Source organism: Canis lupus, chromosome 18 (genome assembly GCF_011100685.1).
Source record: "Canis lupus familiaris isolate Mischka breed German Shepherd chromosome 18, alternate assembly UU_Cfam_GSD_1.0, whole genome shotgun sequence".
Taxonomy (NCBI): domain Eukaryota; kingdom Metazoa; phylum Chordata; class Mammalia; order Carnivora; family Canidae; genus Canis; species Canis lupus.
Genome location: NC_049239.1, coordinates 13,455,829 through 13,479,389, shown reverse-complemented (window position 1 = coordinate 13,479,389; position 23,561 = coordinate 13,455,829). Strand labels below are relative to the sequence as shown.

The 23,561-nt window shown below is 34.3% G+C and overlaps 1 protein-coding gene across 1 annotated transcript in view; it reads right to left on the bottom strand.

Moving 5' to 3' along the window:
* The window catches only part of COG5 (component of oligomeric golgi complex 5), a 298,141-nt gene that overhangs the window by 144,345 nt on the left and 130,235 nt on the right, over window positions 1–23,561 (bottom strand). Inside the window, exon 7 of the mRNA XM_038562706.1 lies at window positions 13,526–13,656. Coding sequence (XP_038418634.1) covers window positions 13,526–13,656 — 131 coding nt within the window. The remainder of the gene's footprint in view (window positions 1–13,525; window positions 13,657–23,561) is intronic.

The following is a 23,561-nucleotide window of genomic DNA, read 5'->3' as shown; positions in this document are numbered from 1 at the left end:
ATGACCCCAAGATCAAGAGTCACATGTTCCACCAACTGAGCCAGCCAGGGACCCCAGAAAACATTCTCATTGCAATAAATAACAGATAATTTTTCAAGGACACTAAAACATGTTCAATAATAAAATGAATTTTATAGGACAATGAAAGTAATCACAAGACATTAATATGGTAAGCTCAAACATTATTATTCTTTTAATATAATTACATTTTAAACTTAAATGTATAAATGTGGCTTATTTTTTTTAAGTAATATAATGATTCTAGTCATTCTGTGCTTTAGCAAAGATATTTATGGTAGACATTACTAGTTATTCCCCGAAATTCATTCCCTCCTGTTTTCTTAATGTAATGTTTCCAATGTTTCTAATGTAAAAACCTAATTTTCTCCCGGGGTGACAATGTGTACTGCCCCCGGCAATGGCTCACAAGCAGTGTAAGCCGATGCTGACAATTCTGCGCTTTTCTGCCAGACACTTGCTTTCATAGTCCTCTTGACAGCTGGGGTGACAATGCGGCCCAGATATGGCCAGTAAGACATAAAGACAGGTCTTCTGGGGCAATTCTGAAAAAAAATGTGTACTGCCTTTTGGCTGGCAGCTGACACTGCCCATACCCACGTTAAACATGGGCATGGTGCCTAGGGGTGGGAGACCATGATGTGGCAAGTAAGAGGACACTGAGGATGACAGAATGGAAGAAAGACCTAAATCCTTATTGAACAGCTGAAACAATGTTAGCACCACCCACATCCAGACAAATCCCTATTTTTAAGGCACTGTGAATCGGGCTTGGTGTCACAGCTCTCACAGTCTCACCCAGTACCACAATATGTAAAAATACACAAGTCCCTAACAGTTTTTAAAGAATGAAGGAAAAACAAAAGAGAACAAAATCATGCCACATTTGCTAACACTGGAGTTGGTCATCATAGCACCTCATTACTTCATAAATTGATAATAAAAGTGCAAAATTTAAATAGTTACTGATCAGTTTAAAGACGAATTGTAGTTCAGGGTAACCAAATATCCTTAGTTGAAGAGTGAAAGTTCTTCTTTACAAATCAATCACAGCTAATAAATACAGAGAAATAACAAAAATAGAAATTACTTTCACAATCTCCAATGAAAAATATAAAATGATTTAGACAAAAATAATTAATAGATGTTAAAACCATTAGGAGAAAGACTGACAGGGAATTAAATATTCTCAATGTACCAAAACACCTGCAAATTCACAATGAGGTAATTCAATGAAAGAAAAAAATAAGGGGGCACTTGATGGGATGAGCACTGGGTGTTATGCTATATGTTACATCTCTCTGGAAAAAAATAAACCTTACACATACATAAAAATTAAACTTAAAAGATAAACATAAACTTCTCAAAAAACATAGGAAGAAAGCTTTGCAACTTTAGGGTAGATAGAAATTTCCTATATAATATGCAAACAAAACTACAGATAAACTGGTCTATCGAAACTAAAAAATTTTGTTCTTCAAAACGACAATATCAAATGGGAAAAAAAGGCAGCATTTTTCTTTCTTTCTTTCTTTCTTTCTTTCTTTCTTTCTTTCTTTCTTCTTTCTTTCTTTCTTTCTTTCTTTCTTATTTATTTATTTATTTAGTATATATTTCTTTATTGGAGTTCGATTTTCCAACATATAGCATAACACCCAGTGCTCATCCTGTCAAGTGCCCCCCTCAGTGCCCATCACCCAGTCACCCCATACCCCTGACCCTTTCTTTTCTTTTTAAATGCATGGCCTGAACTTATGATTCTGAGATCAAGACCTGAGCTGAAATCGAGTCAGGCGTTTAACAGACTGAGCCACCAGGTGCCTGAGCACCATTATTCTTACTAGCTAAAACCTGTAACTAGGTGTAGTGAAACGACAGGACACCTGCACCCCAATGTTCATAGCAGCAATGTCCACAATAGCCAAACTGTGGAAGGAGCCACTACGACCTTCAACAATGAATGGATAAAGAAGATATGGTATATACATACACACACACACACACGCATGTACACACGCACGCACACACACACACACACACACAATGGTATTAGCCATCAGAAAGGACGAATATCTACCATTTACTTCGATATGGATGGAATTAGTGGGTATTATGCTAAGTGAAATAAGCCAATTGAAGAAAGATAATTATCATATGGTTTCACTCATATGTGGAATACAAGAAATAATGAAAGGGACCATGAGAGAAAGGAGGAAACTGAGTGGGGAAAAATTAGAGAGGAAAACAAACTATGAGAGACTCCTAACTCTGGGAAATAAATAAGGGTTGCAGAAGGAGAGGTGGGGGGGAATAGGGTAACTGGGTGATAGGCAGCCTTGCATGTTATACTGTATGTTGGCAAACTGAATTTAAATAAAATATTAAAAAATAAAAATAAAACCTATAACTAATCTAATGTCTATCAGCCTACAGATACATTAACAGTGACTATATCCACAGAATGGAATATTACTAAGCAATAAGTAGGCCACTCATTCATGCAACAAAAAGGATGAATCTAAATAAAATACCAGGGACACCAGGGTGGCTCAGTGGTTGAGTGCCTGCCTTTGGCCCAGGGCGAGATCCTGGAGTCCCAGGATCGAGTCCCGAATAGGGCTCTCTGCATGGAGCCTGCTTCTACCTCTGCCTGTGTCTCTGCCTCTCTCTGTGTCTCTCATGAATAAATAAAATATTTAAAAATAAATAAATTAATTAATTAATAAAACACTGTACTGAGTGAAAGAAAGTAGATGTCTAAGACTACAAGTTGCATGGTTCCATTTTTTTTTTAAGATTTTACTTATTTATTCATGAGAGACAGAGAGAGAGAGAGAGAGAGAGAGGCAGAGATACAGGCAGAGGGAGAAGCAGGCTTCATGCAGGGAGCCTGAAGCGGGACTCAATCCCGGGTCTCCAGGATCACATCCTGGGCTGAAGGCAAGCGCTAAACCACTGAGCCACCCAGGCTGCCCGCATGGTTCCATTTATGTGAAATTTTAGAAAAAGTCAAATCTATAGACATGGAGAGCAGATCAGGGATTGCTTGGGTTTGGCAGTGGGAGGAGGAACTGACTGCAAAGAGAACAAGGGAATGGTTTTGTGGGGATAACAGTTTTCTAAAAATGTGGGTTGTGAGATGGCTGCACAATTGTATAAATTTACTGAAATTCATCAAACTATATGCTTAAATGCATGAATGTTATGGTATCTTAAATTATACCTCAATGACAATGCTAAAAGAAAAAAGGCAAGCCTTAGAATGGGAGAAAATATTTACAATACACATATGTGACAAAAGATCTGTATCCAGGATACATTAAGAATTCTTACATATCAGTAAGAAGAAGAAAAATTCCTTAAATACTGAGCAAAGACCCTTTGTATTAAGCATTTGAAAAGCTAGTCACATCAGCTATTGGGGAAAGGCAAATTAAAACTACAATGAGAATCTACTACCCTCACCCATTAAAATGTCTAAAATTTTAAAAGGCTGCCAACATTGAATTTTGGTAAGGACCTGGAGGAACTCTGATCTACTACTGTGAGACTGTAAACGATAGCACCACTCTGGAAAACTGTTAGTCTCTAAAAAGTAAACATATCATTCTTTGCAAAGATCCAACCATTCTTCACATTTGATACTTACCTAAGAGAAATGATAACCTATACTGACACAAAGACTTATACCTGACCCATGGAAGCCTTATTTACGTAGCTTAAAATAGGAAATAAACCAAATGACTGTCAATTAGTGAACAGATATATGTAATTCAAATAAAATAGAATACTAATCAGCAATAAAAAAGGATCAAACTACCAAAGCATATGACTTGGATTGATCTCAAAATAATTATGGTAAAGAACAGACATAAGAAAGCACACTGTACAACTTTGACTATATAAAACTATAGAAAATGCAAACTAATCTTTAGTGATCCAAAGTGGTTACCTGGGTCTTTTCTTCTGAATTACAAAATAAAAATGTTATTATTTACTACTATAATAAAAAGCCAGCATTAGACTATTTTTTTATTATTTTTTAGACTGTTTAAATTAAGTAAAATCATTTAAAGAAGAGTTGCCCACATAAAAAGTTCTGAGTTTTTGAGAAACAAAATAATCATGAAAATTTCAGACAAAGAACAGTGATAGATTCTGTATGAAATACAATGAAAATTTAGTCAGTTATTAAAAAAATTATTCACAGGGCAGTATGAAAATGAAATGCCACTCAGTGAACTGGAAAACTATGGAAAGTTATAATGCCAAAAGACCCTAAGGCTGAAAGCAGGCAGTTAATTAGCCTGAATTAGAGTGCATCTACGTTAGAAGATAGCAATAAAATTAAATTTAAAAACAAAGTAATCAATGTTAATGTAGGTTGTTCACGACAAGAGAATGTATCAAAGAGTAAGAAAACAGCATGACTGTATAATAAATAAAAATAACACTAATACTTACATTTGGCATGAAACAAAAATACAGAGCAATACCATATGATCACTGAAATGCTACAAAAGAGAAAGGGTCGTGGAGAGAAGGAAGGAAAGAAGAAAAAATATCAAAGCATATACCGTGAAGAAAATACAACTATTTAAAGCAGGGATCAGCATACTTTTTCTTCAAAGGGCCCAAAAGTAAGTATTTTAGGCTTTCCAGGACAGATATGTATGTTCTCTTTTTTTTTTTTTAACCACTTAAAAATGTAAAAACGATTCTTAGTACCTGGGCCATATGAAAACAATCCATAGTACCATCCCTTGAATTGATTCAGAGTGTTTAAATAAGAGTTCAAATTAAATTCCATTCAAATTTAAGGTAAAATAGCAAGAACAAGCTAAATAAGTAAGACTAAACTTCAGGGGAAAAATTTAAAGATCAGTTTAAAATATTTTTTTAAGTTCTAAAACAATCGTTCGGTGCAAATTAAGAATATTACTATTATTGATAACAACCTATCACAATATATTAACTATAGAAGAGTTAACTTTTAAAATTATCTACATGTCATAAAGCTTATTTAACTCAATGTAAATGTAGCCATGCCAGATCTCTACTAAATCCAAGGAAAGTTAACAATGATAGGAACAGACAGACAAATACTTGGTGGAGGGGATGGCAAATCATCCACTGAATTTGGTAAAGAAAATAAATGAAACCTATAGCTTTGTAACTTGAAGAGCTCTTACTATAATCATCCTTCCAAATTGTTTGTTTTTAAATTGAAGTATAATTGTCATGCCACATATTCGTTCCAGGTGTACAACATAATGATTTGATATTTGTGTATATTGCAAAATGATCACCATGAAGTCTAGGTAACATCGTTACCATAGTAACAGAATTTTGTTTTTTCCTGTGATAAGCACCTTTAAGGTCTACTTTCTCAGCAGGACAGTGTTATTAACTATAGTCACCATGCTGTATATTACATCCCCAAGACATTTATTTTAAATGTGGAAATTTGTAATTCTAATCCTCTTCATCTGTATCACCTGCTCCTCCTGAAGTTGTTCATTCTGTGTCAAAAAAAAAAAAAATGCTTCAGGAAAACTAAAAAAGTTAAAAAGAGAATTACCATATGATCCAGCAATTTCACTACTGGGTATTTACCAAAAGAAAATGAGAACACTAATTCAAAAAGATATATGTACCCCTATGTTTATTGCAGCACTTACAGTAGCTAAGCTATGGAAACAACATAAGTGTCCACTGATAGATGAATGGATAAAGAGGGCAGAGCGTATGTATACTAAGGAATAACCATAAAAAAGAATGAAACCTTGGGGTGCCTGGCTGGCTTAGTCAGTAGAGCACCCAATTCTTGGTTTTGAGATCATGAATTCAAGCCCCAAGTTGGGCATGGAACTTCCTCAAAAAAATAATAAAAATAAAAATAAAATAGAAAGCTAAAAAAAATGAAATCTTGCCATTTATGACAACATGAATGGATCTTGAGGGTATTAAGTTTAGTGAAATGTCAGACACAGAAAAACAAATACCATATAATTTTACTTCAATGTGGAACCTAAAAAACAAAACAAAACAGACTCACAAATGCAGGAAACAAACTGCTGGTTACCAGATGAGAGAGGGACTGAGGGGGCAGGCAAAATAGATGAAGGAGATTAAGAAATACTAACTACCAGTTATTAAATAATTAGGTTATGAGGATGTAATGTAGAGCAGAAGAAATACAGTCAATAACATTGTAGTAACTTTGTATGGTGACAGTACCTAGACTTATGGTGATCATTTCACATTTAAAAATATCTAACCACTATGATGTACACCTGAAACTAAGAGGATATACTCCTGAAACTAAGAGGGTATTATAGGTCAATTACTTCCGTTTTTAAAATAAGCAAAACGAAAAATACTTCAACAAGAGTTGAAAAATTATTGAAACTCTATGCTTAGTAAATGGGAAAACAAAAACAAAAACCAAGAAACACAAAGTAAGTTGGGACCAAACATACAAAAAGAGTTTCTATAGACTCAAATGATGAGATCTGTTCTAGAATTGATGAGACCAGCCAGGAAAACTTGCAGCATCTAAAGACAGAAAAGCTAGACCTTTCAAAGCAGATATCCAGCTTGACAGATCAACTGACAGTCTATTATTAGTGTTTGTTGGGCCAACAGAAAAGAAAGAGATCACAAAAGAAGTGTTGCATGCTGAACTGCCATAATTAGCTACATAAGGACTCGTTTTTTGATTGTTCAACTCTGCCAGGAAGTGTTTTTGAAGCTAAGGAAATGCTTCCATAGATCTTCTACAGAATGCATTTAAATTGCAACCCTCTCTATGCTAGAAGGAACTGAGAATTTTTAACTATAAAAGTAAAAAGGGGTTCATGATATCCTAAACACTTATTGTGTACTATGTAGACATTTATATATTGACTTTCAATTCTATAATGTCATCTCTTAAAAGGACTCTGTCTAGATCACACTGTCACAATACTTTTAGCTGTCAACTAATAAGCACCAGAACCCTGGGCTTGCTTGACCAAGGAGGTTTTCTGCCTTTGAGAAAAGACATGTTCATGGATATTCACTTCCTAGCACTGGCAACAATTACCATGAGGGAGATCATAGCTGAGTCCTGAGCTCTCAAAGAATAGATCACATAGACTCTACCTCTTCCTGATGACTTTTAAAGACAAAAGAGTACATCATCTTCCCCCATCCTGGAACCTCCAGAAAGTCCTGCACTTGTTTACCGAGAAAGCTTATAATTCACAAGTTAAAGCCATCATTCTAATTAAAATGTCATCATTTCACTGTGGAGGCCTGGTATCTATGGTGATGCAGGAACTCGTCCAGATCAAAATCTCTGTCACCTATTTTTGAAAGCTAGTTAGAGCTCGAGGTAATGAATCTGTTGCAATCCTGAAAATACTATAAGGTTCTCCTTTGGCTCTGTCAGTGAAAGATTCTGTGGATCAGTACAAAAGGCAGAAAGACAGAGAGAGAAATAGGAGTCACGGAAGAACTATGGATAGAAGCCATATCTCTAGTCCCATGTCTGTGACAAAGACAGCCAAGTGAATTTTTTTTCCTCCAATAAAGTTATTTTATTTGGGTTTAACCTAAAATAGTTTAAATTTGATCTCTCTTTGCTAGAAGAAAGAAATCTCCAATTGTATAGACTTAATAAAAAAGTACTGAATTTGCCATTTCCAATAGAAGGTATTTTCTTCATGCATTGGGCATCTACCATAGTAACCCAAACACTACTTGCGGTAAATAAAACCATCACAGCACTGAAATGCCCCAAATCAATTTCCTTTAACTGCGAAAGTTGTCCTTATGTTACCATAATACATGATCTTTAGTCTTCTGACTATTCATATTGTTTGAAAACCATGAAAATACAATTTTTAGCATGCACGCCCAGCTGTTTTTTTTTCTATTATGGTGATACAGTATGCTTCATCAAAAGATGCACTCCAAGTCATCAATCCTTCCAAACTTTTAGTAAAGAAAATGGTAGTGATACTAGTGATACCACTATGAATCTTTTCCATATAGAAATAATACAGCTTTTGTGTTAGTTTACTTCTGTATTTTTTATGTAGGAAGAAACAACCGTTCCTCAGTATCTAAGTAATAATTTGGTTTACAACTTCAAAATAAATTTTGAAACACTAGAGACTTTGTGATACTACAAAGCTATTTAAAACCTACAAATGAAAACAGCACATTTAAGCAATTAATTAGGAAAAAACAGTAATGATCAAAAAGAAATTATATTTACTAAAATTTTACTTTTAGTAAAAGAATGCCAAGAAAAGAAAATGCACTAACTTTCTTTTAATAAAATTAAGTTTTACACGGACAGCCCAGGTGGCTCAGCGGTTTAGCACCACCTTCAGCCCAGGGCGTGATCTGGGGTCCCGGGATTGAATCCTGCATCCGGCTCCCTGCAGGGAGCCTGCTTCTCTGTCTGCCTGTGTCTCTGCCTCTGTGTGTGTGCATGTGTCTGTCATGAATAAATAAATAATCAAAAAAATCAAGTTTTACAATTAACTGACAACGAAAATTATGGCAATCAACTACACACTCAAAAAACAAAAAAACAAAGAAAAAACAAAAACAAAAACACGGGATGCCTGGGTGGCTCAGCGGTTGAGCTTCTGCCTTTGGCTCAGGACAAGATCCCAGGAACCAGGATCGAGTCCCACATCAGGCTCCCTGCAAGGAGCTTGCTTCTCCCTCTGCCTGTGTCTCCACCCCTCTCTCTCTTTCTCTCTCTCTCTCTCTCTCCCCCTCTCATAAATCAATCAATCAATCTTTGAAAAAAATCAGTAACATTTTTTAAAAGATTTTATTTACTTATTTGACAGACAGAGAGAGAGAGAGAGACCCAGAATACAAGCAGGGGTACTGAGGGTGGACAGCAGAGGGGAAGGGAGAAGCCAGCTCCCAGCTACACAGGGAGCCAGATGCAAGGCTCCATCCCAGAACCCTGGGATCATGGCCTGAGCCAAAGGTAAACACTTAACTGACTGAGCCAACTAGGTACCTCCTAACATTTTTGAGAAGCCAAATTAATGTCAGAAGTTCATTATCAAATGCAACTGATGATACATAATTTTTCAAAAGTTATTTATTGAAAATCTCTGTTCCTGTTATGAGCCTATGAACTATTTAGTATGCAATATTTCATGAAGTAATAGTACTTCAAATTAAAATGCTATCATTCTTTTGGTCTATATTTACAATAAATATTAATAACATGTTTAGCTACATCAATGATGTCTGATAAATGGGAAAGTATGACTTGAGAATAAAATAGGTACAAGTTGTAGCATCTGTTTAATGGAAATTGGAAGGAGTATTCCAGGCATCAAAGGAACATGAAAGCCCTAAAGAAGGAAGGAAAGCAGGCACGTGAGAAACTAAAAGCAAGCTTGTGAGCCTGAAAAGCAGAGAACACAGGGGAAACTGGCATCAAATGTACATGTTTAAATGCTGATGAGAAGAAAAAGAGCACAAGAGAAAGGATCAGGGCAGCCCGGTTAGCTCAGCGGTTTAGCACTGCCTTCAGCCCAGATCATGATCCTGGAGACCTGGGATCAAGTCCCACATCGGGCTTCCTACATGGAGCCTGCTTCTCTCTCTGCCTGTGTCTCTGTCTCTCTGTGTGTGTCTCTCATGAATAAATAAAATCTTTAAAAAAAAAGAGAGAGAGAGAGAGAGAGAGAGAGAGAGAAAGGATCAAAACAGAAAGGAGAGCTGGAACTACAATGAGATAAGGTTCCTAAGAAACTGGGACCCAGAGCACAGGGGGTACAAGTGGTGCTAATGCGAAGTAGAAAGTAAGGGCATCTTCTGCTCAGGGTGAACTGAAGTGTGGGACAAGGGTGGAGTGGGGGAGGCTGATGGAAAGTAGAGAAAGTCTGAAATACTAACTTCAGAGAATAGGGAGAAAAAAAAGTTGGCCGCAGAAACATAAGAATACTGAAGAACGGGTTGAGATTAGTCATCATATGGAGACTTCCCAAAGAAATTTTTATGCTATAAAAGTTCCTTTTTCAACATAAATTGCTTTGCAGACTGTCAAATAATTTAAAATGCAATTATTTAACAAAATTAGAATAAACTCCTTGGTCTTAAGAAAGGTGGAAAGCAGGCATTTCTACACCATGACTCTACCGCTTGCTAGCTGTGTAATCTTCAGCTAATTTCTTAACCTTTCCAGGGCATTGTTTCCTTAACCATAAAAAGTGGATAATTATATCTTCCTCACATATCTGTTACTGCGACTGAGAATAGGGACTAACCACAAATCCTGGCCAAGAACATGTATTCGATAAAGGTTAGTTTCTTTCTTAATTCCTGAACTGCTGGTGACACATCTGGATGACACTTCTGTCTTGTTGCTTTCTAAGAGGAAAGGAGTCTCCAAAACAGACTCCTTCCACTAAGACACCCTGCTTCCCAAGAAGCATTATCACAATAGCTCACTATCGATTAAGGTTTATTCTTCTCAGTTCTGCAAGATCAGAAACCTGACACTATGAAAATAAATCAGAGGACTCAGGTCTGAGAGACACACACAGGACTAAATTCAGAAATAAATGATATTATGAACACAAATATCACTTTACACATTGTAAAACTTGTAAAATGAACAAGAAAGTTAATATTGACAGATCGGTACATTTTCTTTCTTTAGGAAAATTAATGTAGGAAGCCCAATTATACTCAGGTTGGTTACTTTATACTTACAGAATCTAAATGAGACAAATGAATTGGATAATATTGACTAACAACAAACTATGCTAATATAATCTGTATAGCCTAACAGAGAGATAAGATTCCCATCTAGTAAGCAGAATCTATCCTCCTTCAAACAACACTGAGACATACAAAATTATAGCTCCCCAGTACTCGTTCTTCTCAGATCTATATAGACCATTCCGCATCTACCCATGTAGACACACAATATTTTTATATTTTTTCTTCTTTATCTAACTTAATCTCACTGATCAGACATGGGCCATTAGCTAACTGACAACTTATCTACTTTACTAATCTTTTGATTATACAATCTGAATATATAACAACACTATTAATATTAAAGGATATTAATTTCCTACAAGCTTATCAGTTCTCTTTTAATTTTAAAATGACTTACTTCACTCAGCATAATACCTTCCAGTTCCATCCACGTTGAAGCAAATGGTGGGTATTAAGTCAATCGGAGAAGGACAAACATATGTTCTCATTCATTTGGGGAATATAAATAATAGTAAAAGGTAATATAAGGGAAGGGAGAAGAAATGTGTGGGAAATATCAGAAAGGGAGACAGAGCATAAAGACTCCTAACTCTGGGAAACGAACTAGGGGTGGTGGAAGGGGAGGAGGGTGGGGGGCGGGGGGTGGGGGTGAATGGGTGACGGGCACTGAGGGGGGCATGTGACGGGATGAGCACTGGGTGTTATTCTGTATGTTGGTAAATTGAACACCAATAAAAAATAAATTTATTATAAAAAATAATAATTTTAAAATGATTTAAAAAAACTGAAGAAAAGTCAAATTTGACAATTGTTAAAAAGTACCCAAAACAATAACATATCTAAAATTGAGTTTAATTGGGAACAATTATCCTAGAAAATATTTTCCCAATTTAAATATATATAAGAATACAGTAAAAAAATAAGCCATTAAAAGTATCCATTCCTTTGCAACATGCTAAAATCACCCACCCGTACTGAAAAATGATATTTTAGTTCAACAAATTTTAGTAATGTCTCTTTTCTACCATTTTTGATTTCAGTCCCATGACTCTGAAACATAATAAAATACTAAGAAGTACATAAATTAAAGATATAAGCATACATATACATACATACATAGCAATAAATCCTTCACAGGAAAAATTTTAAATAGTATATATAGATGAGGTTTGAAATCTCTGACATAGTGATAATATAGTTATTAGATGAATACAAAAGGCTTGTGATCATTCACTTTCTGAAATGTAACTGCTACCTCTCACAACAAAATAAGCTGGGCTGATATCAATTTTCTATAGAAATATTCATCTTAATTCAAAGTTGACTTGGAATTCCTTGAATATTTCTTTGAGAAGGTATCTTCTCTAATTTTTTTAAAAAAAATTTTATTTATTTGTTCATGAGAGACAGATGGAGGGGTGGGGGGCAGAGACACAGGCAGAGGGGAAGCAGGCTCCATGCAGGGAGCCTGATGTAGGACTCAATCCAGGACTCCAGGATCACGCCCTGGGCCGAAGGCAGGTGCTAAACCGCTGAGCCCCCAGGCTATCATGTATCTTCTCTAATTTGATGTAGGCAAGTATCTTATTTTTTTTTTAACAGTATAAGGGGTTTATCTTCATAATGAGACTTAAAGTTAGAAGAACTGTAGAGTTCATCTCCAGTATTATAAGTTGGGATTCGAGTTACCTTCAGGGAAAGGACAGCAGTGACGTGAGAGGGAGTAAAGGGAATCCGGGAGTGCTGGGAGTTTTCCATTTCTTGACCTGGGTCTTGATTTCACAGATGTGTTCACACTGTGGTATTCTGCTCTATATGCATGTGTGTATGTGGCATTTCATTCTGTATGCACACATCAATTGTTCGCTTTTCATTATGTATATAATAACCAATTTCAAAGGTTACTTAAAACAGTGACATTCAGTATTGCTTTTTAAATTTTAACAATGAAGAATCAGAAGTCAAATAGTTACCTTCCTGATTTAGAGACTACTTAAAGAATAGAATATTTGTAAAATTATTTTTATCCAATACCCAAAATGCAATTCTTGGTTGAAAAGACCTGAATAAAAAATAGACACTAATAATTGTATTTGAGTCCAATACAAATGAAGAAAATACCTGGGTACAACAGTAATGCAGAATAACAGATTTACATCGAATTTGCTGATTCAACTACATCAATGCCTTTGGGTTTCTTCCACTTCAGAACATTAAACGTCAGGAAAATAACACCTTAGGAGATATCTCAAGTCAAAATAATTTTTTTTTAATTATGGCACAGTGATTATTAATGGTGCAAGGTTCTGGGTTTAAGTACTTAGTGTCTAAAACCAAACTATACCAGGTGATAGCTACGTGACCTTTGACAGATTAATTCTCAGTTTCTTCATTTGTAAAGCAGAAAAAATAATAATACTGACCTCACTAGGTTGTTGGAGGGCTTAAATAAGTAAGAGTGCCACAGACAAAATAAGCATACTCAACAGGTACTGTCTATCTACACAGACATCACATAAACTATATCTCATGTTATGTACATTACATACCAAAATCTTAGAATCTATTTTTTAAATTAGATAAATACATATTAAATGAACTTTTCCCTGTACTTACTTTATAATCTACTTTCCAATTCAACTGTAAGCATAGTTCCTCAGTGATGAGGGCATATATTAGCTTTTAACCTCAAAGTTAAAGGCAGGTCTGTCTTATATTTGTCACGTTAAAAAAGTATTATTACTTTTATTACCTGAGTCTCTACCCCCTGTTCCAGTAGGCGCTTAGCTTGATTTTCCACTTCAAGTCGAGCTCTTGCAATAAAAAGTAGATCATTTTCTATTACTTCTATTCCAGAAAGATCTATTCCTTGAGAAAGATAATCTTAAAAAAAAACACATTTAAGTATTTCACTATTGAATATATATCAAGGTACTGAAATATGTCTTACTTTTTCAAAATACTATAGATTTGCTGTTGAACACTATTTATTCCCTTTCAAAATCTGTATTTTAAAAACTACAGTTACCCAAACATTTTCTATTTAATAAACAACTTTACTCTGAAGCAAAATATTCTAAAGATTGAGATGATAAAGCAAGAATAGAAATTATTATTATAGTAAATCCCAAGTAATGTCAACGATTACATAAAAAATAGTGTCAAATTTATTTTAATGTAAAGAAATATCTTGATAATCTTATAAATTTCTCAAGCTGCAAGACAGTTTTAAAAGTTATTCTGTATTTGAAACAAGTGTCCACCATTTGAATAATAAGTCATAAAAATAATTTAGGATGCTAGCACTTTTCATACTGCCAGTTTATATGATTAGGTAGCCTAATAGCAACTTACATTGAAGGATTTTCATATCACTGGATAAAAAAATTTACATAATAATTAACTAGTTATAGAATTAACATATTCTATTTACAGAATCATACAGGGTAAGAAGCATGAAAAGATCTCTACAAAGATGTTAATAATAACTGTGCATAGTTAGAATTTGAGAAAGTTATTTTTTCATGTTTTTATTTTTTGACTTACCTTAGACATATCTAAAATAACTAAAATGCTAAAACTAAAGGTCAAGATTTCAAGATTAAGCAGCTTATTCACAGTTCTAAAACTCTATTTTCTATTTTAACAAGATAAATTATTTCTGAAAAAACAGAATTGCTTTACATAGATTAGTTTGTTTTCCACTTACTCAAGAATATCAAATCTCTTTTTTCACTATATTCTCTTAATTGGAACTGATTTTTAAGTCTTATTAAAACATATTCCTAGCACTTAAATGTTATCATTTTTCTACCTCAACCCTCGTCATTAGGACCTCCAGTTTGGATTGCATCTCATTTAATTGATTTTTAATTTCGGCCTGATTAGATCTAAATTCTGCAGTCATGAAGTCTCTTGAATCCTTTATGCTTTTTTCTAGAGCCACCAGTAGCTTTTTAATTGTGTTTCTGAATTGGCTTTCTGACATTGAATTGTAACCCAAATTTTGTAACTCTGTGGGAGAGAGGACTGTTTCTGATTCTTTCTTTTGAGGTGAGTTTTTCCTCCTAGTCATTTTGCTCAGTGCAGAGTGGCCAAAAACAAGTTGTAATTGACAGAAGCGCAAAGTCTTCTCACTGTAGCATTCCAGCTGTTCTCTCTTTAAATCTCAGACCAAATTCTTGGTTTTCAGGATGATTTGAAAGTTATCTAGGTAAATTGGTGGGGACAGGTGACTTGGGGACCCTACTCTTTCGCCATCTTGCCCCGCCTCCCATGTTATCATTTTTTACTTAAGCAAAGTCACAGCAAGTTACCTACTATAATGCTAACTAACCACTCCAATATCTACTGATTGAACACCATATATAGCGCTATATAAAATGACAAAAGGAAACAGAGGGCAGCTCAACAGTGGTTATTGCTAATCGCATATCAACCACAAGCATTTTTGTTAAATGTGTGTATCTACAGGGACCTTGGCCTACCACAGTAGAAAAAGTTTCAAAACCCTTTAAATCATATGGGCTTGCGATTTTGCCTCATAATTAACTGATCACTAGTTGATCAGTCATAAGATATAGCCTCAACGAGCCCCAATTTTTTGTCGTAAAATGCCAATATATAAGTCATGCTTATAACTCTTAAAACTATCATTAGAATCAAAACAAGTTAATGAATGCCAAAGTGATTTATATATCAATCTATTATGTAAATGTAGGGTGGATTATAACCCACAAAAAAGTTTTTAATCTGATTTTTTTTATTTTAAATTTTATTTTTCAGAGAATTTTTTTGAGAATTATATTTGATCCCAGCCATGGTAATGGTCAATGAGGAAATGCTTTGTTTACCCTAAAACATTTACTAGACAATATAGAATCAAACTACAGACATGCACACGATAGAAAATAAGTATTATTTTCTTTTCAAGCAGGCTAGCAACGTGTTTTTTTTTTTTTTTGTAATCTAAGAAGGAAAAATATCACAATTAAGAAAAAAAAGAGAAAAGACATCATGAGTAAAGATACCTGGATTCTATTTCTGCCATTAATGTTTTTTAATATAAATCTTGCCATCTTTGATATCAGTTACTTTTTTTGAAAAATGAAAAACTACAGTATATAAACCTTAAGTTTCCCTCCAGTTATAAATTTCTAGAGATAAACAAAACCAAAAGTTGCTTTATTCTTACAAATGCTGATCTGTCACTCTGAAGACAATTCAAATCACTCATTCAAACCATTTATTGAGTATCAAAGTCACAGACAACCACATAAAAGAATCAGACCTAAATTCTCATCCTAAGTAGCAAAGTCTAAGAAAGGAAAACAAAGCACAAAGTTGCAACCACTGAAAGATAGATAAAATGTATTATGCAAGTGTTGTGGGAATAAAAAGTAAATACTGTAAATTTATGCTTTCACAAAGTCTACCATCTAGCAGGGGTGAGAGGAATATAAATGATTAATTGCAATACTTTTTTTAAGGTAATCAATGGCCCCCATCACATTATCTAATCAACTCCCTCTCCCACTGCTCCATCCCCTGCTTATCCACACTGTATACTCACTTAAAAAAAATACAGCTATTCACTTTTAAAAAATAACCAAAATACATACTATATTTGGAATACAAAAATCCTATGGCTGGGAGGGGGAAAGAGCCCTATTATTTTCCTTACTGATTACTCCACAAATTAGCTTTTCAATAAAAGAGTAGGGAAGCCTGAGTGGCTCAGCGGTTGAGCATCTGCCTTTGGCTCAGGGCATGATCCTGGGGTCCCAGGATGGAGTCCCACATGGGCTCTCTGCATGGAGCCTGTTTCTCCCTCTGCGTATGTCTCTGCCTCTCTCTGTGTCTCTCATGAATAAATAAATAAAATCTTAAAAAAAAAAAAAAGACAGGTTAAATGTAGAAAGAGGAGAGTAAAAAACAATAAAAAAAACAAAGTACCGCCACCTCCCACCCACTCAGCCAGGAGAATGGAAGGACTGCACTAAATTCTCCCCTCCTGTTTAACTGTTCCATACAATTGCTATTAGTGTTTTAAGTCTTTTCACATCTGCTCTTTGTGAAACACATCTAGGGGCTGAAGCCAAGAACAAACAGATGATGATGATTCCAATAATATAATTTTTGAACACCCTACATGTGGAGGGCATTAAACTGGATACAAAATGTCTTTTTATTATTTTAATGTATGCATCCAATTTGTTTGTAATATTCTAAACAACCTTACTAGAAATATTATTAAATTATTAACAAATTCAGCTGGCTAGTAAGCAGCAAAGAAGAATTTAAATCCAGGTCTGACTTCAGTCTTTTCACTAGATCACCCCAGGCCAATCCCACAAGCCTTAGAGAGAAGATAACTTTATATTCAAAGAATAGATAGTATTCCAATTTGCTCAGTGAAAGGAAAAGATGTAAAAATTGTATCAGAATTAACTGTTCAGGGAATTAAATTAAGACAGGGCGGAACAAAGATAGCATTTAAAAACTCCTATTTTGTGCTTAATAAAAATTAAAAAAGGAAAACTTTTAAAATATATAAAATGTCCTAAAATGCCAAATTTTGAAATATGCCAGCATTAATTACACTTTAACAATTAAATCTTAATATATTTGGGTAGGAAGACATTTATCACCATGTTAACTGTAATAAATATATACATACATATGTATATCTGCATGCTGACATGTATGTATATGTATATACATGTGTGTATAAAGAGAAACATTGTAACTTACTAAAAACCACTTTGAAAATCAATTTGGGATAATCTAATAAGATTTTATGCGAATTTCTCTATGACCAAAATATAAAGTTACAAGGCACATAATCCAGAGAAGTTCTTAAACACGCATATTGGAAGACATGTACAATGTTCACAACAGCATTGTTTAAAAAAATAAAATAAAAACCACCAAAATGACCATCAATTGGAGAAGAGATGAATAAAATGTAACATTCATTCAAAATACTACTTCACAGGAGTAAAAATAAAAAATGAAAGGTATAACATCAATATCAATATCTCTTAGTGAAATAGTATTAAGGAAGAAGAGCAAGTTTTAGAAGAATATACACAGCAAGAGGTGATTTATATGAAGACATGCAAACTTAAATAATATATTATTTAGGGACACATACAAACATTAACAACATTTAGAAAAGCTAGTAGAGATAGGTGATACAACAGGTTTATAATATTCTAATTCTTAAACTTCGTAGGTAGTATTTGTAGCTTACACATGTTAAAAAGATACTGTCCATTAAAAGTTTAATGCTAAAATTATTAACTGGTAACTGGAAAAAGTCTTGTCTTGGGACACCTGGGTGGCTCAGTGGTGAGCATCTGCCTTCAGCTCAGGTTGTGATCCAGGTCCGGGGACTCGGTCCCACATCAGTCTCCCTGCAAGGAGCCTGCTTCTCCCTAGGCCTATGTCTCTACCTCTATCTCATGCATTAATAAAATCTTAAAAAGAAAAAAAAAAAAAAGTCTTGTCTTTTCCTTTTAAAAATATGCTCATTAAGGAATTTTTAGAAATTGAGAAACATTTCAGGGTTCCTAGGTGGCTCAATCATCCGATTGAGCATCCGATTCTTTTTGTTTTTTAAGATTTTATTTATTTATTTATGAGAGAGAGAGAGAGAGAAAGAGGCAGAGACACAGGCAAAGGGAGAAACAGGCTCAATACAAGGATCCTGATGTGGGACTTGATCCCAGGACTCCGGGATTGCGCCCCAAGCCAGAGGCAGATGCTCAACTGCAGAGCCACCCAGGCGCCCCTCAAGCATCCAATTCTTGATTTCAGCTCAGGTCATGATCTCAGGGTGGGGAGATTGAGCCCCTATGCACTCAGCATGGGGTCTGCTTAAGCTTCTCTCCCTTTCCTCTGCTCCTCCCCACCGCCCCTACCCCGCTCATAAATTCTCTCTCTCAAGGAAGGAAGAAGTGGGGGGAGGGAGGGAAGGACGGAAGGAAGGAAGGAAGGAAAAAAATATTTCAAAAGAGGGGTAATTATATAACCTCACAACATAGAGGTCACAAAAGTCAACTGGATCACTGGAAAATACATGATTATGTCTGAGAAATTTATGAATCTTCAAATTCTCAAGTAGCACCAAAATAGTCTATATCCTCCTCCCGGATGTTTATCTGAGAAAGAGCAGAAAAAGCAAAAACTGACATAAAGGAACTGGGCAGCTGGCTATAGTCACTTACCAATGAAAGTGACTCCCTCCTACACACCAACTTTGCAAAGAGCACAATTCAGATATGTGCCTCAGAGAAATTTCAAGCAACCTTCAGATGTTCCTAAAATACTTAAAATCTTGGTGGTGCTTAAAATTGAAAATAAAGGTCTACTATATTCCTTTAAAGTCTTATTTTCCTTTTTAATCTACTCATAAGTTCTTCTGTTCCTGTTTTTGTTTGTAATTGCTTATTTACAATGTCTTATTAATTTAATGTTAAAAGTATTCACCCGTACTATTACAGTCCTTATAAATACCAATTTTTAATAGCTGCCCAACATTTCATCAAATAAATGAACCAAAAATTATTCATTCACCTAGAGTGGAGTAATTATCATAAATAACTATTTTATCTTTACATATAAAAATTCTAAATATCTAGAGTTATTCCCTTGGGAAATAATCAAAGAATTATTGAGTCAGTCACACTTTTAAGTTTTTTGATACAAATTATCAAACTAGTTTTCAAAATGACTATATCACATTATACATTTTTTCCAATAACCTATGAGTCACTTTACCATAAATGGCACTGGATATAATCACTGTTTTGAATATTTTATGTGCTGCCAGAAGTAGTATGTTCTATTCATGGTTTGCTATAATTTTTAAATGATGAAGCTAAATAACTATTTTATACTACCTGTATTTCCTTTGGAGAATCTCTAAATAATTTTTACTCCCTTATCTTTTTCTTACATTGTTTATATTAATTATATATTAATATTCAATGTTTACATATCATATTTGCTATGAATATTTCCCAGTTTGCTAATTATTTAATTTTTATTTATGGCCTTACTCCTTGAAGCCATTTTCAGAATCATATAATTATTAACTAAAAAACTCTACCTTTATTTTTTCTACATAGCCCTGATTATAAACTTCAGACTTTTACAAAAGCAAGGCAGCGATATATGAAGGATTATCTAGCAAACTGGTGAATAATAATCTAAAAAGGAAAACATCATTTTAAAATCCATTCTACAAAATTTTAAAAATATTTTATTTAAATTCAATTTGCCAACATATACTATAATACCCAGTCATTCTACAAATATTTTATCTTTAAATCAAGATTAAGTCATACTTTAAGATCAGGGCTTAACACAATGATTCATTTTAATTCACTGTGGATATCAATCTTCTTTGCTGCCATATTTTAGGTTATAAAAAAACACAATTACTAGAGAATAAGTAACAAATTTAAACTACTACCAGGCAAATAATAACTACAAAACAACACCAAACAACATGGATGCTGCAAGGTTACAGTACTGATAGAATTAATTTGTGCAATCAACAATGAGATCTGGGCTTCCACTTATTGAAGGTACTCAAGTCAATAATGACAATGATAATAATACTAGTAATATTATACCAGAATCCTTATTTGCTATTTGAAACAAATCTAAGATTGTCCAATGTAGTTTTGAAAATTGTTTTAAAGAAACACACACACTATCTCTCCCCCTCTTTCTATTCATTTTGTTTGGTTGGGGTTTTTTTTCTAAGTAAGCTCTACGTTGAACATGGAACTTGAACTCATAACTTAGAGATCAAGAGCCCCATGCTCTACAGACTCAGTCATGCAGGCACCCTGTTTGATCATTAAAAAAAAAATTTTTTTTTTCACTGAAGAAACATTAAGGGTGTTTCTTTAAATTTTAAATAAATTTGGGTTGCCTGGGTGGCTCAGTCAGTTGGCTGTCCAACTCTTGGTTTCTGCTCAGGTCATGATCTCAGAGTCCTGGGTAAAAACCTGGCTGAACAGGGACACTGCTTGACTCCCTCTCCTTCTGCTCATCCCCTGCTCATGCATGTGCAAATAAATAAATCTTAAAAAAAAAAAAAGAAAACATATAAAGTTAGAAATTATAAGTTAAAAATTCTAACAAAACACCAACGAAGACAACTACACACAAATTTTGGTTTTCATTTCCTTATTCTACATGTAAAGAGTGTTTTATTTTTCTGGTTGACATATTTTAATCATATTTAAGTAGATATCTTGAATCTGATGACAAAAAACACCTTTAGGAAAAATATTTTTTAAAAAAATGTTTATGTGCAATTATAGTATAATTTTGATAATGTAAAATATAAATGAAAACATAATGAAATTATAAAGCAAAATTCTAAAATAGTAATGTGTATTTGTACAAAAGTAGAACCGACGACTCAGAAATAAAGAATAAAATAACATAGGTTTAAAGTTTATAAGACAGGTGCCTAGATGGCTCTGCTGGTTAAGCCTTCAACTCTTGATTTCAGCTCAGGTCATGATCTCACCGTTGTGAGATTGAGCCCCACATTAGACTCTATGCTGAGCTTGGAGCATGCTTCGGATTCTCTCTCTCCCTCTGTCCCATCCTATCTACATCCCCAACCCACTCCTGTTCTTGCGCTCTCTCTCTTTCTCTCAAATAAATAAATAAATAAATAAATAATAATTAAAATAAATAAGTGTATAAGATTTTACTGTATGACAACCAAAATATAACTAAACAAATAGGAAAAAGTAATAAAATCTTCTCACAGTATTATAAACCCATCACAGAAAATTTTTTTTAAAACAATACGGAATATTTATTCCAACTATGGGGAAAATAGCCAAATGAATCACAAGAGAAATTTCACAACTATTAATATATATAATTTTAAAATTTTCTAATGAAAAAATAATAAAATAATGAAGAAAAAATTTGAAATCAAACACATAAAAGCTACCATTAAAAACATATAAAGAATTATAGTTCTCAATTTAAAAAATTATCAAAGGATATTAAAAACAAGTTTATATAAGAGGAGGTTAATAATTAAGCGAATGTTTGAAAATCTAAAAAAAGTTTTTTTAAGATTTTATTTATTTATTCATGAGAGACAGAGAGAGGCAGAGACACAGGCAGAGGGAGAAGCAGGCTCCATGCCGGGAGCCGGACACGGGTCCTGCCTTTGGCCCAGGGCGCGATCCTGGAGACCCCGGATCGAATCCCACGTCGGGCTCCCGGTGCATGGAGCCTGCTTCTCCCTCTGCCTATGTCTCTGCCTCTCTCTCTCTCTCTGTGTGACTATCATAAATAAAAAATAAATAAATAAAAAATAAAAAAAATTAAAAGTTTTTCTTGGGCAGCCCGGGTGGCTCAGCGGTTTAGAGCCGCCTTCAGCCCAGGTTGTGATACTGGAGACCCGGATGGAGTCCCACGTTGGCTCCCTAAATGGAGCCTGCTTCTCCCTCTGCCTGTGTCTCTGCCTCTCTCTCTCTCTCTCTCTGTCTCTCATGAATAAATAAGTAAAATCTTTGAAAAAAATAAAATAAAACCTTTTCTTTTTATAATATATTAAATTTATCTTTATGTAAAATGAAGTAATGCATGATTATTAGAACACTTATAAAATCAATAGGAACCTTTTAACTAAAGTCAATTCCACACGGTTCAGAGAAAAGAGGTATATCCTTTCAAAGGCAGAGTATGATGTGAAGAATCAACTAGGAACGAAAACACCTGAACTTTATTCTACTCAATTCTATGACCTGAGAAAGATCACTTAACCTTTTTAAGAGTCCTAAGATGAAAAATGCTGTGTTACACATTTCACAGGCTGGTATGGATCAAATGAGATAATATGCATGAAGAATGTTTTATAAAATATCAAGAATTACATGTAACTAAGTGATTTTTTTAATAAACAGGATGTTAATTGCTCCCTTTTTTTTCATGGAAGGAGGGAGAAAAGCCCTAAAAATCACTCTTAAAGAGTTCAGTATTACAAAAAAATAATAAGGGTAAAATCTGTACTTTTCTAACCAAGGCTTAATTGATCTTACTGCTTGTACTATGCACAGCATATCTTCAGGCTTAAGTGAACTCTTGTGGTTGAATCCTTCTATTTCAAGTCCAAAACAGTTCTCAGGGTATGCTGATCTTTCTTGTTCTTCAAAGCTTCACGAAAATTTAGCATTGAAAGATTTACTCTTTTTTTTTCCCCCTGGCTCTCACTGCAAGATGGGAAAAAAATCTTACAATTAAAAAAACGGATTCGTTTTTCTTTCCTAAATCTTACTTTGTTTCAGCTAGCACAAAAAAACTTCCCAGGGCCAAAAAAGACAGTGTATTTTCTATTTTTCCTCTGGGCATTGTAGTTTGGTTTTCTTCCCCTATCTAAAACATAGATTTATACAAACTTCCTTTGTTGTCCTCCAGGAAGATATGGCAAGTGGTTTAGTCAGGGCCTACCTTCCACTCAGTACCTGAGTAGAAGTGTCAATATCCCTCCCTCAATATAAGTAGATAAGCACTAGATAAAATCAGCAAGGATATTTAAAAAAATGACCACCACCAAAATCCAAAGGGATCTGATTGACATCTACAAAGCACTCCAACCAACAAAAACAGAACATACACATATTCTATTCAACTACACATAGAACATTAACCAAGACAGAGCATGTTCCTTGGTAATAGTACAAATATTTAAAATTTAAAATTACTGAAATCATACAAAATATGTTCTTTGATCACAA